At 62.6% G+C, this 21,804-nt stretch overlaps 1 protein-coding gene across 1 annotated transcript in view; it reads right to left on the bottom strand.

Annotated features, from left to right (window-relative positions):
• Window positions 1-1,434: 1,434 nt before the first annotated feature.
• Window positions 1,435-21,804, bottom strand: part of ZFR2 (zinc finger RNA binding protein 2) — a 52,207-nt gene continuing 31,837 nt past the window's right edge. The window contains 15 exon segments of the mRNA XM_044913124.1: window positions 1,435-1,527; window positions 1,529-1,615; window positions 2,162-2,259; window positions 2,831-2,942; window positions 4,181-4,276; window positions 4,634-4,731; window positions 6,169-6,307; window positions 9,082-9,253; window positions 11,920-12,110; window positions 12,708-12,840; window positions 13,914-14,032; window positions 15,443-15,568; window positions 16,417-16,574; window positions 17,683-17,887; window positions 19,258-19,440. Of these exon segments, the coding sequence (XP_044769059.1) occupies window positions 1,435-1,527; window positions 1,529-1,615; window positions 2,162-2,259; window positions 2,831-2,942; window positions 4,181-4,276; window positions 4,634-4,731; window positions 6,169-6,307; window positions 9,082-9,253; window positions 11,920-12,110; window positions 12,708-12,840; window positions 13,914-14,032; window positions 15,443-15,568; window positions 16,417-16,574; window positions 17,683-17,887; window positions 19,258-19,440 (2,010 nt within the window).

The raw sequence follows: 21,804 nt of genomic DNA, 5'->3' as shown, positions 1-21,804 counted from the left end.
CCTGGGGCTTGACGCTGTCAGAAGCTCAGCCCGGGACCACGTCTCCCCACGTGAACCCCCGCTCTCCCCACTGAGGTTTGCAACGGACATTTGGGAAAACTCCAGGGAACTCTTGGTAGGGGACCTGCAGGCAGAGAGCCCCCCACCCCAACTCAGCTTGGCCGCCTCCTCCCCCAGGAAGCCCTCTGGGCCCCCGACCTTCCCGCTGATGGCCCCACTGTTCGTTTCTGGGACCAGGCCAAGATGGGTTCCTTGAGCAGCCGTGGGGCACGTGGGATGAATGCTTCTCGGGTAGGGTCCCCAGGGCACCCTGGTGTGGGGGTGGCCCGAGGGACCCGCATGTCGGGGTGCAGCCTCTGGGCAGTGCCAGCTCCTCAGACGTCCTCGGTGTTCACACCCGCGGCCTGAGTCCCAGAGAGAGATGCTGGCTGGTCAGGCGCCCCTGCTCGGAGCCCGGAGGGAGCAGTGGGAGGGCCCCGAGGGAGAGACCGCGCAGTCCACACCAGAAGACATGGTTTATTCACTCCCCACCCCCCGCAAACTCTTGGCTAGCTCTAGGAGGACATGAGACACGAAGCCACACTCCGGCTGTCCCCTAAACACAGAAATGAAATTGAAGGAACCGATCGACCACAGATGGGCTTCTCTCCTTCAGGGCCACCCGGCAGCTGGACAAAACGCCCCAGCAAAGAGGGAGGTCTGGCCGCATCGGGGCAGGGGCTGGGCGGGGGGTGCCCCCATGCCCACCAGGCCCGGCCCTGGGCCTGCATTGGCTGCACCCAAGCAGGAGCGAGGGCAAAGCCCAGGCCCGAATGGGAAGTGGCAGACAGCAGTGTTAGAAGGCACTCCGTGGTACGGGGTCAGGGCCGACTGTGGGTCACAGACCTCTCTGGGGGGCGAGGGGAGCGCCCAGCCTGCATCCTCACCACCACTTGGCCCTACCACCCTCCCTGGGGGTGGACGTGGGCTGGAGAGACACCGCCCAGCTCAGGCCTGCAGACCTCTGGCGGTGGGGGGGTCTCTAGGCTGGGGGTCTGGAGGGGGCACTCCTGGCCTGGCTTACCCCTACCCCCCAGCTCTCCCTGGCCTGCCTCCCCAGCCGAGAAGGGTTGGTTGGCAGGGCTTCGGGTCCACGCAAAGCTGCGGCATCCAAAGGAAATGCCTCAGAAACCCACATGCTTAGTAGGCCACGGGCGAGTGCAAAGCTAGCGAGAAACGCCAGGGTTTACCATCGCTGTGCCCCACCTTCTACCCCGCCATGGGGGCCTCAGGGTGGGGAGGGGGTGGCCCCATGCGGCTCTCACTCCGGGATAACGTGAGGATTTAAACACGAGTGCTTTTAAAGAAACCCACGGAGCCTTCCTGGAAAGGAAAACACGACAGTCCAACGTCGTCGGGATGAATCCAGGGAATCACGTGCAGGGGTGAGGCTGCTCACGCGGGCCCCTCTCCGCCCAGCCGGCCCTGCTTCCTCTGGACGTCGCCCTTGGGGGCCACACCCGCCTCCCACAGCCTCTTACGGAAGCGCGGCCCCGGGCCTGCTTCTGGGGGGCGGCAGAGGCTCCATGCCCAGGATCGCGTGGATCTGCCGGAACGCCAACAAGCGCAGGGCGTGCTGGGGGCAGACAGCGGGTCAGTGCCCCCTGCACGGCACCCCAGCTCGCCCTGCGCCCACAGCCCAACTCGAAGCTCAGGACACACTCAGGCGCAAAGAGAGGTGGGGGGCTCGCTGGGGCCGGTGGATGGCAGGACACCGCCAGGACGCCCCTCGGGGCATCGGCCCCTGCTGGCCTCTCTACGGGGACCCTGAACCCTGCATCTCCTGTTCGCCTCTGATCCTGACCAACTTGGCGCTTCCTGTTAGGGGCGATTCGTAAGCGCCAGGCCCGACATGGTTTCTGGGCCGCTGGGAGATCTAAGTAAACTTGCCCGCTAAAAGGAAACCACAGCCAGGGGCTCTGCTGGGGTGCGTGGGGCTGGAGGCCACGGCTGGGTGTTTTCACACCACAGGGCAGTGGGCCGAGGGGCGCCCAGGAAAGTTCCAGCCAGCAAGGTCCCGGGGGCAGTCCTGTCACCCTCAGGCCGCCCATCTCTGCAAAGGGAAGGAGAGGGGGAGGGGGCGGCCCCCTACCTGTGGAGCCACAGGGCCTGGCTGTCCTACCTGGGCACTGGCCGTGATGTCCTCGCGCTGCTGGGGGGTCAGGGACCCGAGGGCGTCCCTCTGGTCTCTCTCGCAGGGATCCTGGAGCCCAGGCCCATCTTGGCGAGGGGAGGTGGGGGCGGCAAAGGAGAGAGCCCCCCGGTGAGAGACTGCCACGGCCGTGGGGCAACGCGGGGGCCCAGGCGGGTCCCACGGGGTCCGACCCCGCCCCCCGCGCGCCATGTGACTGCACAGACGGGCCCACTGCATCGCTTCTGCTCTTAGTCTGCTACCATCCTGTCACTAGAGCGACCAGGAAACCCCATTTCTACAGCTGACATCTCAACTGTGGGGCGGTGCGGGGTCTCCCTTGGCGGCGGAAAATACGCCGCGTGAACACCTCTGCCTACAGCCCGTTATCTGCGTTGCGGCTGTTTCCTTTGGCAAGATTCCCGGGGCTCTCCAGAAAGGGCGGGTGGGCCCCCGAGAACCAGGGCCTTGCTGCCCCAGGGCGGGCCCCCTCCTGCCCCAACCCGCGCGCCCCGCTCTCCTCCACGGGCGCGTCCACGTGCCTCCTCTGGGGCGCGTGCGTCTGTCCGGGTCCGTCCTCCCGTCTGCCTTGACGGTGCTCCCGAGTGCGTGTAAGCCACATGCTGCGGGTCTCTGGGCTCCCCGGCCGGCGGGACTGACCTGTCAGGAGTGTCCCCGAGGCCACACACTCCAGGACACGCCTCATGCCGTCCCCAGGACTGAGGGGCCCTGACGCGCTGCTCAGAGCCTTCTCCACCAGCAGCTCCATGGCCTGCGCCGGGTGGGGACAGGAGAGACACCGTGCCTTGGGGTACAGCACGCGGGCCTGCCTCCCGCCGGAACCGGAGCGAGAGCCGCAATGCCGGGCTGGGCGGGGTCGCCAGGGGACCCTGAGCTCCTTCCCTCAGGCCCACCCACCCTTCAATTTCTGCGGAGGAGGGGGATCCCTGGAGCCTCGCCTCCCGCCTCCTCGGGGCCTGGCTGAGCGCAGGTTTCTTCACTCTCCACGTCTCCCGACTCCTCATGGGCAAATCCTGGGCACAGTAACACTGCGAGCCAGTGACCCGAGGGTTAAAAGAACCGCTCTCTGTGACCCTTGTGCATTTAGCTGGGGTCCCGATGACCCACTGGGCTGCTCTGGCATGCCCCCCTCCCCAGGAAGCCACCCTGCCTCAGGGGGGGTGTCCTGCGGGCGGGACCAGGATGCGTGCTATCTTGGGGGTGCTTCTAGATTTACAGGAAAACAGCTCCTCTCGGCGTCAGAGAGGACCCCGCGTCCACAAGGGGGTCGTGTCAAGATCGGTGTTCCTGCTGGACACGGGGCAGGAAATGGAGACTGGGATGGGGGGGCACAAGAACCCTTGGTTTTGGAGATGGCCCTTGTGACTAAGGCCCAGGGCGGCCGGGCCGGGGTGGGAAGGGTCTGCTTGTCTAAGAGCCCGGCTTTGGTGGGGGAGACATGCTGCCCACAGAACTGACATACAAAGCAAGCATCTCCCAAAGTAAAGGAGAGAGGGACAGACTCAGACCTGCCAACGGGTGCACAGACATGGCGTGATCCCAGAGAAAGGTGTTGGGGGGTGCCCTAGAGAGGGCAGGCAACTTGGGGTTTGGGGGCATGGGTGCCCCTGCATCTGTCTTCTCCCTTTTCCCCCGATGGGCTTCAGGCTGACTGCCGGGGGGTGTCAGAGCCCTGTCTCCCCATCAGAGGGAGGGGGTGTGCCAGGCGGCCCCCAGGCCAGTGTCCTGGGCACCCCTGCCTTCATGTGCTCCCTGGTTCTATCTGCAAGGTGTGGGTTTCAGATGATGGCAGTCAGATGAGGCTATGCTCTGTAGCAGGCCTCTTCCCGGTCCCCAAGGGACCCCTGAGACGCCCCCACTGCATCTACCTTTCCTGGCTGCTCAGGCTTAAGGGGACCCCTTTTGGAAAGCCCAGCACTGGGAAGGGGGGCATCTGTCTCGGACAAATGAGGCCCGTGGGGGCGTGGAGGCCACCTGGTGCCGCCTTACCCAGTGTGGCAGGGCCTCCCAGGCGGGCACACGCCGGCAGAGGTCACGGAGGACCCTGAGGACAATCACACATGGCTGCAGGCCGCTGGCTCGAGCCTTGGGGGGAAAAAGTACACCGTCAGCTCAGGGAGCCACGTGCGCGAGGCCCGGGGCACAAGGGCTGATGCTTGGGCCGTGGGCCTGGCCCAGGAGGGACTCTGGGGGCCCGCACAGGCCGGCTGGCCTCAAGCACGGCAGCTGGGAGCGGGGTCCCTGCCCAAAGGGGCCCAGGCCAACTGAACGGTTCCAATTCGGAGCCCCTGGTACCCGCCATCGGGTGGCTGCATGGCCACGGCGTCCCCACCCCCAGAGCAGCGAGCACTCCGCTCACGTTCCCGACACGAATGTTGGGTTCGCGCTTGGCAGGGAGACACGAGACACGGACCAACCCGTGCGGCACCCCTGCCTCCTGACCTGGAACCACTTGGCGTGGCGGAGGGCAGCCAGTGACTGGAGGCACTTCTCTGGGCTCAGGACGTCGCCTGGGTCGGACGGAGGCACCTGCATTCCCTCTAGAAGGAAAGGGCGTGTGGGCACAGAGCCCCTTCCCCTCCTCCCGCCTTCCTGGGCCCTCGGGTCTCTGGAAGGTACAGGGCTCCAGACCGTCTTTCCTCCAGGACACTGCAAGGACCGGAGAAGTCACGTCCCTGCAAATCCTCTCCCTCTGCGGTCCCGTGGTGAGCAAGTACAGTTCAGGTGGGAAACTATGAATGAAGCCACATTTCCAGAAACTAACAAGGGCATCAACCACAAGAGAGGAAGTGGGTCAGACTCCAACAGGTGCCTTCATTGATGGCGAAAGCCCCAGGTCTGGGAGAGACTCAGGCGCCTTTTCCTGCCTTCTTACTACTGCCTCACACTCCCCTCCTGGCTCCAGGAGGCCCCTGATCACAGAGGTCAGGTGATGGGACCGGGTGTCACTTGTGCATAAGTGTCCCCACACGTGGGTCGCGAGCCAACCCCTCCTTCAGGCTGAGATGAGCCGGCAGGGGTGTGTGTGCGAGGAGGGGCTTTCGAAGCTCCCCTCCGGTGACAGCCAGCCGGGGCCTGGACCCCCCCCGCGGGGACACAGCGGGGGTCCCCTCCAGCCAGCCCCATTCAGCAGCCTCGGAGCGCTCACACTTGCCCACGCGCCCAGTCTGCCCCGTTGGTGAGTCTGAGCAAAGCCCAGCGGGGCCTTCAGCTAGAATTTAACGATGTTGTTTTATCTCCCGTGTTTATTTTCTTAGACGACCATGACAACTGGTACTGTTTTCCACCAACAGTTCAAGGGTGCCACTCTTAAAAAACGTAAGTGACAAAAATGAACTGATTTAAAGAACGTTAGACGGTGGCCCTCTGCTATGACAAAACAATCGTGACGGAGGTTCGAGAATGACTGGAGCTTGGAAGACAGTCACGGGGCTGTTCCGGGAGGTTCTGTGGCTCCCGGAGGCCCGCAGTGCATTCCTGGAAGCTGGCCTTCACCACGTGGCCGTGACTCGAGGCCCTCGCTGCCCGCGGGCCTGGCCCAGCACCCTGCCCACTCCCTCTGGCGATGCCAACCCGCCTCAAGTCCCCTGAGCCCCCACGTCCCACACGAGAGGCTTTGCAACCCGCGGAGTCGGCTGCGGCCCCGGCTACACAGACACAAGGAATCAACCGAGCCCCGGGGAACCGGCCCAGCCGGTCTCCCTGGGTGGAGAGCAGGAGCCTATGCTGGCCCGGAGGTGAGGGGAGGATGACGGTGCTGCGCGCCCGAGGTGGGTGCCCCGGAGCGCACCACAGCCTGGACTCTGTCGGCGGCCGCCCCGACGCCCAGCTCTTCTCTGACGGTGGCATCCAGGGCTGACCCAAGTGCCAGAAGGCCGTCGGCCGTGGCCCCCACCCCACCCAGCACACGGGCAGATGCTGCCCTCAGCCACCAGGGGGCGCGGGGCGTGGGGCGGGAGAGAAGGGTCTGGCCGCACCTTGGTCCGGGGAAGGGTCCTCCCGCATCAGGGGCGAGGTGAGGGACACAGTGACCCTCATCCTGGGCTCCTCGCAGGAGGAAATGATGATGATGTCTTCGGAGTCAGAGGAGACCTCGTACTTGTCTTCTGTCACCATCTATGAGGTGCAAATGCAACACGAGTCCGTGTCACCCTGGCTGAGAAGCAAGGATGTGACTGAGTGCTGGGCCCCGTGCTGGGCGCCTGGAACCGCCAAGGGACGGAGACGTAGCCCCTGGCCTGCGGGAGCGCACCTACGTAGCAATGCGTACAGATAACAGACCCGGCATGTAGGTGCCTTCATATGTAAAGAACGCCTGCAGCTCAACAAGACCAGCAATCCAATTAGAAAAACAAACTGGTGAGTGACATAACAGGTAGCTTGCAGAAAAGAGACAGAAATGACTCTTTACGCAACGACACAGATTACTCCCGTGGTAAGAAAGAAGAAAATTAAAACTATGACGAGGTACCATCATCACCTGGGAGCACAGACCTCAAGAAGTGTGAAGCACAGCCAGGCTGGCAAACCCGGGCATCTATAAACTGCTGGGGGAGGCTGACCTGGCAACATTTACCAGAAACATCTGGTCTCACGTATTTGGCCAGCAATTCTGCCCCTGGGATAAGCTCTCATGTGCGTACGAGGTCACCTTCTTGCTGGAAACGACCTGAATGTCCAACTACACAGAAGGGCCCCTCAAGTTATAGACGAACAGCAGTGAAATGCTCGTCGGCCGCACAACACAATGACGTTCCTTAAATATGCACATGAAGTTGGACCCAAGGGGCGCTAATTGAAAACAGCAAGATCCTTCAGCGGGTCTCGAACATGCTATGGTTTGGCACACCAGGGGAGAACAGGGAGAACCCATTCGGTGTTCAGGTTCCAGACAAGACCCAGGCCCCCTCTGGCTCTGGTCGCCACCCCCTGCCTGCCACAGGGGCCCAGGCACGGCCCCCGCCCCTCCCTGGGGGGGTACCCTGAGCGGGTCACCCTCACAGGCAGGCCCTCCGGGGAGACTTCATAACGGATGCGGGTTTGGTGCAGTGCCCGCTGCCCGGTAGAAGCCTTACAGCGTCCCTCGCCTTGTTTTGAAGTCCCTGAGATGTCTGGCCAGGGCTCCCCCGAGCTGCGCGGAGCTTCAGGCAGCTGTCTCTGCACCCCTAGAAATGCTCTCTGCCCCGGCTAAGCTGTCTTCCCCCACCTGGCCGGCACGGGGGTTCAAATGCTTCCCCCTCACCTCCCTGGACTTCATGCTGCTTCACATCTTCGTGCGGGGACCGGAGAGCCCCAGGCCTGCCTCAGGGTGCCTGGGGCCTGCAGCATGGAGATGTGCACCCAGCACCCAGCATCCTCTGACGCCACCTGCATGCACGCCTGATGCCCGAATCACACCTTCCTCCTGCCTGCTACCCAGTCCCGTCCAGGGCCTCCTCCTGAGGGGGCCCCTGCGGGCGGCCCTGTCCATGGCGCTGGGGTGGGGTGCACTGCCCGCTCACCCACAGCCTGGGCTGTCTTCGTGAGCCTGCATCTGAGCCATGCCTGTGCCCCTGCAAGAGCTGGCAGGAAACCACTGTGTCATGGGTGTGAAGGAAACAGGTGCTTACTGGTTTATTTAAAAATTTATTTATCTGAGAGAGAAGGAGCGTGTGCGTTCATCTGTGAGAGTGGGGGTGGGTGGGGAGGAGCAGAGGAGGAGGGAGAGGGAGAGAGAGAACCTCAAGCAGACTCCCCACTGAGCACAGAGCCTGTCATGGGGCTCGATCCCCTGACCCCAATATCATGGCCTGAGCCTGTGTCAAGAGTTTGAGGCTTAACCGACTGAGCCACGGAAATGAGTATTTAAATCAACCAAGCGGCGTTGTCACTCCTCTGCTCAAAACCCTCCTGTCTTCCCACTTCCCTGAGAACGCAGGCCTACCTGCTTGTATGGCCTTCAGGCCTGGTGTGATCCAGGCCCCCGTGTGCCGCCCCCAGGCCTCCTGCCGCTCAGCCGCTGCAGATGCAGGTCCCTCTACGTGGAACACTGTTCCCCCATCTTTCAAGGCCTCCCCTGTCGGGATGCACGCCTCCCCCCTCCCTGCCGGTGCTCCCTCCTTGGCCTCTGACTTTCATTTCTTCACAAACAGCACACTGGACATCCACTTGCTCTTCTGCTTGCTCGTGACCAGAGTGGGGGCCCCGGAGGGTGGGCCTGGGTCTGTGCAGCCCCCAGTGCTGGATTCTCCCGGGAGCAGAGACAGACTCACCAGGAAAGAGACCCCCTCCACCCCAGGATCGGACTTTTTAAACCTGAGATCATCTCAATCCTCCCCCAATCAAGGTCTCTGATGAGAACGTCCCATGACAGTCCAGAGAGGAGCCCAGGCAGCCTCCCGCTGTCCCCAAACGGGTTTTCTTTTTAAAGATTTTTTATTTATTTGACAGTGAGAGAGAGAAACAAGCAGGGGGAGTGGGAGAGGGAGAAGCAGGATTCCTGCCAAGCAGGGAGCCCGATGCGGGGCTCGATCCCAGGACCCTGGGATCATGACCTGAGCCGAAGGCAGACGCCTAACGACTGAGCCACCCAGGCGCCCCTCCAAACAGGTTTTCACAAGGCCGCTCTCGACTCCCCACCACCAAGGGCCTTGTGCAGTGCTCGGCTCCACTCACCCCTGTAACGGCTAGTAAGTCACCATCCGTAGTGACGGGACAGTTACGTCATTTCTGAGTTTTACCCTAAATTCACTTTATAAAGGAACCCCGAAGTTCCCCCTCTCATCAACTTTTTTATAAAAACAACCTGGTCTGGGTCCAACAGCCACGTCTCTTGTTTCTTAGAACCGCGTGGGAACAAAGCCATCCCGTCTGGGGGCCGCACGCGGGGGCCACGGCGCTTACCCGCTTACCGGGAGCTGCCGGGGCAGCTGCTCAGAGACTCTCTGCAGGAGGGCGTGCGTGGGCTTCTGCAAGCAGAGCAGGGCCAGCCGCACCGTCCTGTCTCCCCGCAGGAGCAGGCCCTTCGCCAGGAGGCCGACCCGCATCACGCCCTTCAGGACCCGAGCTGAGGACGAGCCGCCGCTGTGAAGACAAGCCCACAAACGTGTGAGACCCACAGGGGAAGGGGGTCAGGAGAAGGGGCTGCCGCCAGGGTCCCCGACTCCTGCGCTCACGGGCTCCTTGCCGGGCCTCCACCTCAGCTTCCCCATCTGTGAAATGGGCACGTGCCCCTGGGAACAAGCCCGCCAAGTTGCGTGCTCAGTAAGGGCTGGCGGTTACTCCTTCCCGATAATCTGCATTCTGAGGAAGGCCACCAATGGCCATCCCCATGGCCCCTGGTCCTCAGCCAGCTGGATCCGCCCTCAGGGGCCCTGGGCTCTGTGTCCCTCCCGAGTGTCTCTGGGGTCACTGTGCCCCCCACCTCAGCTCCTTGGCTGGGAGGCCCGTGCAGGTGCTCTGCCGGGAGCCTGCCCTCTCCCCTCCAGCCCACGTCCCGAGCCTGGCGGGGCCCCGCCCCGCAGCGTCCTGACTCGGGTCCCTGCTCGCTCACCCCTCTGAAGCCCAGGCCAGCTTGACTGCCTCTGCCTCGACATGTCCCCTCCCGGTGCTGCCCCTCTGCAGGTGGGGGGGTGGGGGACACCCCAGCTTCTCCCAGCCCGACCCGCAGCCTCCCTTGGTCCCTGTGCTCCAGCCCACGAGGCTGCTTCCCTCGCCGGGCCCTCTGCCTGGACACGCTCACCAAGTCCCCCCTCCGCTCCAGGAGCCACTGCCGCTTGCTTTGTGACACTCCTCGGGATAGGAGGGGCCCTGGTTTTTAAAAATTCACTTATGTATTTCTTTTTAGGTAGGCTCCATGCCCAGCGAGGAGCCCAATGTGGGGTTTGAACTCACGACCCTGAGATGGAGACTCAAGACACTTAACCAACTGAGCCACCCAGGCGCCCCCATTTGTGTATTTCTTGTTGGTTTCTGGACCACGTGCACCAGAGCCTAGCGCTACCTGAGAGGACTGGGCCAGGAGGCCACCAGCAACACGCAGACGGGAGATGGCTGGACTTGGGGGAGGACCAGGGAGGGCAGAGCACAGGGGGGCAGGGGTGTGTGTGGCGGGGGGGGGCCTGCAGACAAAGAGACTCAGGCTCGTCAATCAATCTGGATCCCAATTCACACCCACTGTAAAACCAAACAGCCCTAAACCCACAGTCTGATCTCTGTGGACCCTGCTTATCTGACGCTGTTGAAGTATAACGGCATTGTGGTTTTGTGAAGTCAAAACAGGAGCCCTCGCTGTTTAGGGCCGGCTCCTGGCCTCCCGGACAGCTCCCTTCTAAGAGATCATGTAGGACAGGGGACCACGGTCCAGGGACCCGCACTGGGCGCTCAGTGGGGCTTCACTGTTCCGTCAGCTTGTGTGGGCGAGAACCTCCACAGTAAGTGAAAACCCCCAGTGCTAACACGCTCTTTGCCACAACTGAGTACGCGACGGTTCACTATGACGCTCTGTAAAAAACGCATTTCCATGTTTTTGAAAAATAAAGGACCTCACATGCGATTTGACGTAAATGTCATGTGAAAGCTTAAAGAACGAGGTCAGCTTTGTTTTTTGAGCCCACGGCGGTTGCACGGTTTAGGGGAGGGGGAGCGTGGGGCCGTGAAGGGGCGGCTCCCAGACGCACCACGTGGAGGCTGACCTGCTGTCGTGGGGTCACGCGAATCTGCAGGTGCTGAGCTGAGCGCCACGGGCATGCTCACACGACACTTGCGACAAGCTGGAACGGGACTCCGCCATTTTGCGCACAGGTGCCGGGGGCAGCTGGGTGCACCCCTGCTTCTCTGTCACGCGTGGGTGGAGGAGGGGCACTCTCCTAGGGGAAGCCATAGGTTTGAGCCCAGGGGACAGGACGACTCTCTGGAGCTCACTCACGAGGGGCATACGTGCGCTCCCCCAGGGCGCAGACACTGCGGTAATAAAAGGCTACTGAGGGGTACCAGCCGGACGCAAACGGGTGGACACTGCAGGACCCCTCTTGCCTGTGCGTGCGGTGTCCAGGACGGACTGAGCCGCGGGGACAGGAAGTGCAGTGGTGGGTGCCAGGGCGGGGGCAGGGGCGCGGGGAATTTAACAGGACAGATCTCCGCATCAGGGGGTGAAAGAGCCCTGGAGGCAGACGGTGGTGATGGGCGCACCCCCACATGCGTCCTCCGTGCCCCTGGCCCGTCCGCGCGAACGTGGCTGAGATGGTAAGTGCCACGGTGTATTTCAGCATCATACAAACCTCTCAACAAGGAGACAAAGCAGCCACCCAGAGAGAAAGGGCTTGGAAAAGGGGACTTCCTCCCGGTCACAGGTGGGGGGCCTCCCCACCCGGACAGTCACGGCGCCTGGAACAGTGGCTCACGCAGGCACTTGGTGGCATCTCCTGCTCGGGGGGCCCTCACCGCCCCCGGAGGAAGGGGACGGGTCAGAATCACCCTTAATCTCCATTTCACAGATGAGAAACAGACTGGTTCACCCTTCGTAAAGGACATTTCTAGATGCACCTTCGATAGGAAATGTCAATTTGGGGAACGTTCTGTGGCGGGCTGGAAAGCCCCAGAGACCTCGAAGAGCTCAAAGCCAATGAGGGTGAGGCGCCTCTGCCCTCCTGCAAGCCACATCCTGTCCAGAACCCCGACCCTCCACCCGGGGGGGCCTCCCTGCCCTGCTCAGTCAGCCCGGGCCTTGGGAACAGAGTGACCCCCACTACCTGTGCTCACCGCCCGCGTGCTCTGGGCTTCCGGAGTTCTCCTCGGCCAGCGTGTCAGACACCAGCTTGAGGGCGTGCTCCGAGTGGGACACGGCCCTCTGCATGGCCAGGAGCTCCTCCTCCGTGGGGTAGATGGTGGCGTGCTTATACAAGACGTGCCGGTCGTCGCTGGACTCCGGCCGCCGCGCACACTGCCGGGAAAGGTGGGCTCGTCAAGGGCAGGCTGAAGGGCCCCGGGCGCCTGGCGGGCAGGGGGCAGGGTGAGTGTCAGCCCCGCTGAGGCCCGGCGCGTGCAGCAGGGGGCCCTGGGGAGCCCCAGAGTCAGGCTGGCTTTGGGGGTGACAGGCAAGGGATAGCAGAGAGCCAGGCGAAAGAAGGATGGGGACCCACGAGGCAGTGAACCAGTGAGTATGTGTGACCCCGTGGGGCCTGTGGGCTCCCCTTTGGTGATGTCCTTACATTTCTGCAGCTCTCCCCCTCAGCAAGGTGGGAATGGAAGGCTCCCATCCAACCCCGGGCCAGGCCTACCCGGACGGACGCTGAGGGCTCCGCAGGGAAGTGGGGCCCCGGCCCGGGGTTCCTGTTGGTGACCAGTGTTGGGGCTGGGCTATGGCCCGCAGGACCTGCCAGTTCCCAACCCTGGGCACCTCTCGGGGGTCTTGGTTCAAAGTTGTGTTCCTCGCTCCTGGAGGATTCAGGCCTTTCTAGTGAGGGCCTGAGTAGCTCACGCGCCCGCAGGGCCTCCACCAAGGGAGGCATTTTGGCACAAAGACAAGGCCACCACCCACCAGAGGTGAGCTGGCAGGCGCCCCCGGCCTGCTCGTGAGGGAAGGAGAGTGCTGGTCGGGTGCTGAGGGTCCGGGGTGCTCATCCGGGGCCTGGGGCCCCTCCTCCGGTCGCCTCCTGCACAGCTGCCCGTGCCTGCAGGGAACCAGGGAAACAGGCTCCTCTAAGCGGCTGTGGGACCCCCGGGCTGTGGCATCAGAAGCACCCCTTGTCCTGGGGCTGAGCAAGGCTGGGGCTCCAGGACCACCAGGGAGAGGTGCCGCCGCCTGATGGGGCCCCAAGAGCCCAGGACACGGGTCCTGCACGAGCCCACCTTTCCCGGCAGTGTGCGCGGCGGCCGGAGTCCAGCGACGACTGGCACGTCTTGTATAAGCACGCCACCATCTACCCCACGGAGGAGGAGCTCCTGGCCATGCAGAGGGCCGTGTCCCACTCGGAGCACGCCCTCAAGCTGGTGTCTGACACGCTGGCCGAGGAGAACTCCGGAAGCCCAGAGCACGCGGGCGGTGAGCACAGGTAGTGGGGGTCACTCTGTTCCCAAGGCCCGGGCTGACTGAGCGGGGCAGGGAGGCCCCCCCGGGTGGAGGGTCGGGGTTCTGGGCGAGGCGGGCCTAGAGGACTGAGGCGAGGCGGGCCTAGAGGACAGAGGCCAAGGGCAACAGGTGGGGAAGGAGGGGACAGCTACGGCCCCGGGCCTGTCCTGGGCTTTGTTCCCCAGCTCCGACACTGCCCGGATCCTCCATCAATCAGACACCATGTCAAAAAACGCTTTTAAATTGCTCCAAGGGGTGGAAGAGGACATGACAAATGTGTGGATGGTCAGGGGACACCAGGGTCAGGGGACACTGGGGGTAAGATAGACACAGGAGGTCAGGGGGACACTGGGGTCAGAGAACATACGTCAAGGACACACAGGAGGTCAAGGGACACCAGGGGTCAAGGGAACACTGGGGTCAGGGTGCATGGAGACCCAGGGCATCCCTGTGAATGGGGGCCTAGAGCGCCTGCCCGTGGTTGCGGGGACTGTGCTGTCCTATGTTTATGTTGTGTGACACACAGGTCCTCAGCGTGACCATCTCCCCCCAAGGGCAGTGTCCCGTGGCCACATTGCAGGGGTGAGCCCCTGGGTCCCTGCACCCGAAAGCGAGCAGAGGGTGTTCGGGGGGTGAGGGCGGCCTGGCAGGGACCCCAGCAGGGACCCCGCGTACCAGCACCGCATCTCCTCAAGCCGCTTCCTGGTCAGCTGCCTCTGCTTCCTCAGCCTGGCCTCCAGCAGCTTCCGAGCTCTGTGGCTGGGCTTCACCGCAAACGGGAGGTCAGGGTCCACCTTTTTCTGGAAAGGGCAGGAAGGGCTGTGAGATGGGAGACCTTCATTTCGACAAGTGCCAGGAGCCCCGGGAGCCCCCACGGCCACACCCTTCTGCGGGCTGACTCAACAGTCGGGGCTCCATCCCCCAGAGTCCTAACACTCGGGACCCGGGCGCCACAAAACAGGGAGCTTCCACGGGGAGCACGGCCGCAATGCGTGCGCAGCCAGGGAAGAAGGAAATTCGGCCCCACCGTGAGACACCCTCACTGACCACGGATGGGTTGCGGCAGAGCCAACGCCAAGTGCGTATTTCTAAGCGAGCTAACTCAGGGGAAACACCATCTGCGTGAAATCCAGCAATCCGCGTTTTCAATAGCACTGCAGATTCTTTTGCTGAATGTAGTTTATGGTGCTTCCTTCATCATTCACAAGGCGCAGTGCTGTCCAGGGACCATTCACTGCTGGCAATGGCCCACGGGTCCATCGACGGATGGACCGGTACACACAATGTGTCCCCCACACACGGGAGCGTCCCTCGGCCACAAGCAGGAGCGAGGCGCCCACACGTGCTGCCCCGGGGACGGACCCCGAGCCCACGACGCTCAGGGAGGGAACCAGACGCAGAAGGCCACACGGGGTGTGAGTCCATTTATGTGGAACATCCAGAACAGGCTCATCCACGGACGGGAAGGGGACTTGTGGGACAGTATGTGGGGGTGACTGCTAATGGGGATGGGGCTTCACTTTGGGGAGATGGAATATTCTGGAACTAGAGAGATAAGGGTCACAGCTCTGTGAATCCACAGTAGTAAAAGCCATGAAACCGTATCCTTTATGTGGGTGAGTCGTGTGGCGTGTGAACGACACCTCAATGCAGCAGCTAAAAAGGGGGGGTGTGCACGCGTGATGACGTGCCCACTGCCCCGCGAACCTATGAGGGGAGGCCTGGGGAAGGCAGCCGACCGCCCCTCCTCTGGTGGAGCCCACAGGGCAGAAGGGCCCACGGGCCACCCCCCTGGGCGCCCCGACAAGGGCCCTGCTGGTGCTGGAGGCCTCAGCACCCGTCACCCCTGCTCCTCGGAGGACCGGCTCCCAGGGGACACTCAGCCTGGACAGCCCAGCGCCCCCGCCGCAGCAGTGGCCCCTGGGTCACGACCTCCCAGCCCCCAGGCTCCCCCCTTGCCCCCGCATCCCAGCTCAGCTGCATCTGTGAACCTGTTCCGTGTGCTCGGGGGCCCCTCCAGCAACAAGCGGGTCCAGAGCCGAGGCGCCATGGGAAACACAGCTAGTGCTGGGTCTCCTGCAGGCTCCAGGCAGCGGGAACGCGGGGGACAGGCCCGCGGGGCCCGGAGCGCCTGTCGGGGGCACGGGGAGGGGTGCGAGAAGCCTGGCCGGTCAGCACCCCCCCGCCCTCGCCCAGCCCCGCACACCTTGTGCTGCATGCAGCCAGTGCCGCCGCCCCCGCACGTGCGTGTCCCTGGCCGTGGCGTCGCCGAAACTGCACTCGCACAGCCTGCACTGGAACCGGACCACCTTGCCTTCCTCGTTGCGCACCTGAGACACAGCGCCCCGCTGAGCTGGCCGCTGCCCACGCGGTGCGTCTGGCCCCTGGGCAGGGGCACCCTCCTCCCCTCGGGGGCCCCGAGCCTTCCCGGGAGGCCTGCGTGCTGGCGTCCCGCCTGCCAAGCGGGCTTCGGGGGAGCCGGCGTGTCACCAACGCACCCTCCCGTGCCCCGGCTGCCCTCGGCCACTGCCCTGTCCCGTTCCCCCACCCCCCTCCCCGCCCCGGGCGCGGACACCCATGGCCTGTCCCGCACAGCCCCTGCCTCTGTTCCGTCCTGAGTTCCACCCGTCACAGGCCCTGCTGTGCTTCCTGAGGCTTTTATGCACCTGATCGGCTCCTCAACTCTGAAATGCCAGGGCTGCCTAGGCAGGACTCCTATCTGGGGTGGCAACTTTTCACGGGACAAAACCAGAAAACACGCTAATGCTCACACTTCCTTTCAGCCACTGAGGGGGAGCCTGAGAACTAGGGAAGCGGCCAGGGGAGGCGGCTTCCAAATCTGGTTCTAGAAGCTGTTCCAGGCAGGCCTTGCAGGCTCCGGGCATAGGGGCGGTGCCCACGGAGGTTGCACACCGGCTCCTGATGCCCAGGATCCTGTGCCTCTGTCTGTCTCAGGCCTTCCTTCTAAGATCTGAAACGCGGTGCCTGGACCTTCCAGTGAGTTCCGCAAGACGTTACGGCTCACTGTGGACTGCCCGTGGACAGGTGTGTACATCTCAGATGGCGACCCGGGGCGCGGTCTTGAAGCCTGAGCCCTGCTGGAGTCCTTCACCACAGCCTAGAGGGGGAGCAGGGTACACGCCGACGGCCCAGGGCATGGCAGCTGCCTGGCAGTTACCTCTTCCACATAGTCTGGGCCCACTGGCTGCGCATCACAGCTTCCAGAAGCTTCTGCAGAGTCTCCTCTGGAGGGCGGATCTCTGGGCCCATCTGGTGCGGGGTGTGCCCCTTTGCCCTTTGGGGCCCTGCTGCTCGCCGTCTGAGGCTTGGAAGGCCCTGGAAGGAAAAGCTGGGCTGCTCATGACCTGCTCCAGCCAGAAACCAGGGCCGGCTTCTGGTCCGCCCGCATCAAGTGTGGAATGCGATGCAAACCAAGGTCTCCCACTGCGCATTCACCCCCTTGTGACATCAGTCAGATTCCCGGTCCTGAAAGACCCCTTCCGTGCCAGCTTGGGTCGCAGCTGAGAGCACCAGGCCCACGCAGCATTTGGTGCCCACCTGAACACGTCCACGGGGAGGCCCCAGTGGCAGGCCCCTCGTGGAGGAGCCCGTGGCCGCACCACTCTGCAGCCCCTAGGTAGCCGAAGATGGACTTCCAGGTGGACCCGGGGTCATGGTCAAGCTAGCCCCCTTCAGCAAATTCACTGGGCGCCAGAGGGGAGACGGGTCTCTGTTACCACACTGTTCTCTGGTTTGGAGTTCAATATCATGTGGTGATTCAAAACACAGTGCTGCTGAGGCTCAAAATAAATCCTCCTCCCCTTCCTGGGCAAAGCTCAGTGGTGGAGAGCAGAGCCCGTGGGATGGCCCTGGGTCTGAATCCCACCTCCACTATGGATGAGGTGGCCCAGGGCCAGGTACGTGACCTTGCCTCACCTCTGGCTGTCCCTCTGCAAACCGGGATTACGACAGAACCTACTTTCCAGAAGAGAGTCGCGGAGGGCAAATCAGGAATGCCACAAAGCAGTCAGCGGAGTGTCTCCCACGGACCCTAGCTGTTGCCACTCAATCCGCGCCACCAGGCAGGCCACACACAGGGGAGATGGGGCTGCAGGTGGGGGACCAAGGAGCCCCCCTCAATTTCCTGAGACCCACATAACTCATCGGAGCCCTGAGCACATGTTCACCCTGAGCACTGGGGCGTGAGTCATGCTGCCACCGGACTACAGGCTCTGCCCACGCTTCCCAAGGGTGTGGCCCGAGGTGGCCAGAATGTGGGAGAGAAGGCGTGCCTCTCACCATCCCCACCCTCCATCCAGGGCTTAGCCCCTCTAGAGAGAGGTGACGGCTCTGACACATGCCCACAGTTAACAGGACAAGTGCTTCTTTGAAATCCCAGCAGGAGGAACGAGTCAGAGCGTGGGCGTGGGGCTGTGACACGTACCCACGTTCCTGGCCAGTGCTGGCTTGCTCAGGGCACACACGCTGGGGCCAGCAGGGACTGTGGGCTTAGCAGAGGCCATGGGGGGACTCTCCGTGGCGACGGGGGCCGGCTTGCTGGTGCAGGTGGCCTGGGCTGAGCTGGAGTCCCCCAGCACTGGTTCAATGGTAGGGATGGGCTTCCCCAACTTAGTGTGCAGCTTCAAGACCTGGAACAGACCCAGGCCCCCTGTCAGGGCCACCACCGAGCCTGATCAGACATCCTCAAGAGGCAGGAAGAGCACGTGGTGGGTGGAGGGTCTGGCAACCTGTGGGAGGGAGGATGCAGGTCCCATCCCAGGCCCCAGCGGCATGCCCTTGGCTCTCAGGCATCACTCCCTCTAGAAGATCCTTCCTGCTTCCAGGCCCCATTCAATGCACTTATTGGAAGGACCGTCCCACCGCCCGCAGCATCTTCCCGGACAACCACCTCAGACCTGTTCTCAGGCTCCAAGTCTCTTGACACTCACAGCTCAGACCTGCCTCCACCCAGAGCTGGTTGCAGGTTCTCCCCGGCCCCCAGAACGGCCCACTCTTCCTGGGTCCCAGTTCTCCTGCCTGCACCCCTGCATGGCCAGGCCTGTGCATCCCCTTTTCTCACTTCTCCTCCACCTGCTCACTTCCCCTCCTCCACATGTCTGCTCTTGCCTTTGTGGGTTTTGTGGATTTGCTCGAGCTTTTGAGAGCCTGCCCCAGCTGGGCCGAAGGAGGGGAGAAGACAGGTCCTCAGGCAGGTGATCTGAGGGTGGCCCAGCTCTGCAGTGGGGAGCTGGAGGAGGGCTGGCCGCGGGGGAGGGTAGAAGCAAAGGCCCCGGGGGCAGGAGGGAGGTGGGCCTGGGCACCGGGAGGAGGTTCTGTGTGGGGCCACGAGACAGGGGCCTTCCTAATTGTCCTGCTGGTGACTACATGGGGAGAAGCTGGTGTCCTGCCAGGCACTCCTCCTGCCTGCAGCGCAAACTGCCCCCCAAGAGAGCATTATCTTGCAGGTTATCAATACCATTTGGGAAGGGTTGCTGCTTTTCGCAAAGCTCCCTCTGGAGCACGGCAAGGGCAGGCCCCGGGGAGAGAGATGGGGGTCTCCCTACCTTCTCTCGGGTGGGGGATCCCATCAAGTTTCTCCATTAGCTGACATAAGACAGGCACTTTTAAGGCCACAGGAAAATGTTGATTGCTATCAACAATCAATATTAAAAGCACGGATATTAAATTATTCCCTATCAATTAAAACACTGCTATCAAAATTGACATGAAACCTTACTGTTTGAATTGTATTAACTGAATTGGATCTGCTTAATTTTTAAAAAGCAGAACCCCAAATGGACCGTGCAGTTTGACCTCATCAACAAACTCTTGTTTCTACAAACGTGTAAATACCTAAGGTTTCCCCTGCAGTCTGGGAACAAGCCCCCCCTCACCGTTGGCCCAGGGGGCGGGTGAGACTTCTATAATATTCTGAGGAATGGAACAGCATGGGCCCCACAGGAAGAGCTTCCTGTCGTTTGCGGCCCCCTCGATGCCGGGGGCCTGGGAGGGCTCCTACCTTCTGGTGCCTGGCACCCCGGATGTGAGCGGCGTAGGCATCCGGCCCCGGGCACCACACGGCACAGAGGCCACAGCCCAGCCGCGCTGGCACCCTGCCCGGGCCACCGCTGGCCTGGGTGCCCGTCTTCCGGGCCGCCTCTTTCTTTTTGTGCTTCTGCCCCTCCAGGTGCTCGAGGTAGGCCTGCAGGCAGAGAGCGAGAGCGGCCTGAGAGGTGTGCGCGCAGTTCACTCCCGGGGGAGACCCAGGCCGCCGCCCCGCTCCCTCCGCTCACTGGCCGCCCAGACGCTCGGTGTGCCTTTGTTAAACCCAGTCCACGGGCCAGAAGCTCAGCCTGAACCCCAGAAAGTTTCTTTTTCTCTCTAAAAGTGGATGAGCTGCTTTCGCTTCAGGGGCTACTCGGAAGGAAAATGCTGGCTTTTCAGAATCTAACCTCAGAAACCACACGAAGACAGCCGCTACCTGAATCACACGGGGCACACTTCCTTTTCAGAAGGCGGCTAACACACGGAGGGGTTCGGGCGAGAGAGGGTGCGTGAGTCACAGGCCCGCGCATGCCACACCACCGTGCCCGAGGTGACCAAGCTCTTAAGTGGCATCCCACACTCCTCTCTGGCAATCCTTAAGGTGAGGCCGGCTGCAATAAACACGCTCCAAGTGGGTCAGCTCAACCAATGCACCCTGACTATGCCAAGACTCGGGCCACCCTGGTGACATGGACCAGTGACATGGGGTGGTTCTGGGGCAGACGGGAGGCAGGGACAGGAGCCGGAGGGGTACTGGCTGGAATTCAGGAAACTTCTGAACATCTACCTGAGCAACAGCATGCGCGCAGAAACACACACACACACACACACACACACACATGCCAGGTAAAAGCCTGTGGGGCAGAGAAAAGCCTGGAAGGATAGACCCAGTGATGCTAACAGGAAATATCTGCAAGTGTAGTGAGTAGGGCAGTTCCCGCCCGCATCCTACACGCACACCAGTTAAACCACACAGCTTCGACCAACCGTGGTCTGATTTCCAGTCCCACGTCCCCGGTTCTGCGCCCCAGGCCTTCCCCTGACACGTGGAGGTAGAGGCCGCAGTTAGCAGCAGGAGACGACCCGCAGAAGGTGCTGTGCAGGGTCCTAAGCTCAAAGTAAGAGGAAGCGTTCGCGACTGTCTTCCCGCCACGGGGCCCCCCACCGTAAACACGTGTTCAGGGTGTGACGAGAGAAAAAGCAGGGAGGCGCGCTGGGAAGAGGCCTGCCCGGGAGCACCGAGGGCTCCCCCTGGCCCCGCAGGGCTCGCCCGGAGGCCACACGGCCAAGTGAGTTCACACAGAACAAGAGCACACGCACGTGCCCGTGGGGACAGGTGAAGTGGCAGACGTGAGGAAGAAGGACGCTCTCTGAGTACAAGGACCTCTCTGAGTCATTACTCACAACCGCCTGCGAACCTACAACTTTCTCAGTACAAATTCCAGTTTGAAGAGTGCTATTAACCTCAGCAAAAAGCTGGGAACGACGAGAGCTCTCATTTCCGAGGCACGCTGCATGCGTGGGGACACGCTCGGGCAAACCCTGTCACCACAGCTGTCCCCGAGAACAGCTCAGACCCCTGCTCAGGTGACAGGCAGCACGAGGCTGGGTTCCATCCTACCCCACATCACGCATGTGTCCCCTCCGTGGGGAGCGATCCGCACTCGCGCAACACAGTGCCCTGAAGGGTCTAGAACTAGGAGCAGAGGCTTGTGTTTGAGCTGTGAGAGGAACCAAGAATCCCCGAGATACAGAATAAAAATCACGTGGAGAAGTAAAGACAGACCTCCCGTTAACGAGCGTGAGTCTCAGCGGGAAGAGCGCACAGGAGGTTCGATCAAGAGGCCTGTAGAGACAGCAGGAGACGGGAAAGGGCCTTGGCCCCCCAGGTAAGTGGGGGCTGGATGAGGGGTCTCCCCATGCACCCTGACAGCCTGTGATCCCAGGGTCTATGCACCCCGCCAGCTTTCTCTCAGAGTATTAAAAAGAAGACAACACTAGCGCGTGGTTCTCTGTGAGCATGGAGCCCTGGTGTCTGACGACCTTTCCAGAGAACTAGCTGGGTGATCTGTGAGTGTGGCTGGGGGATCTCCCTTAGACAACAAGCGCGCACACACGCGTGCCCACGCTTGCTTCCCTCCACCCGAGGCCCTGCTTGAGCAGCCCTGTGGCGAAGGCGCGCCACCCCCAGGCACCTCTTGGAACTGCGCCTGCCGCACCCATCGCCGCGCGGAGGAGGGGCTCTGACCACGCTGCCCACTCCGGCAAGGGGAGCCCGAGACCACGTTGCTGCCGCCAGCAGTCCGTGCCGTGCCTGCCCTTCTGTCCTCTGCATGCACGCCTGAAAGGCACATCTGACGTGCACTTGACATCGCCAGTTTAATAACAGGCCTTCTCGGGTAGGCAACGCCCCTGATGTCCGGTTAGCCAGGTCGGGGATGGGGCTCTCCCAGCCCAAGGCGGGCAGCAGGGTCCCCAGGAAGGTCCTCTGGGCCTGCTCAGCGGGCGCGGAGGGCAGCTG

This window comes from Neomonachus schauinslandi, chromosome 1 (assembly GCF_002201575.2).
Source record: "Neomonachus schauinslandi chromosome 1, ASM220157v2, whole genome shotgun sequence".
In the NCBI taxonomy this organism is placed as follows: domain Eukaryota; kingdom Metazoa; phylum Chordata; class Mammalia; order Carnivora; family Phocidae; genus Neomonachus; species Neomonachus schauinslandi.
The sequence above is the reverse complement of the archived record's forward strand: the minus strand, read 5'-3'. Positions and strand labels throughout refer to the sequence as shown.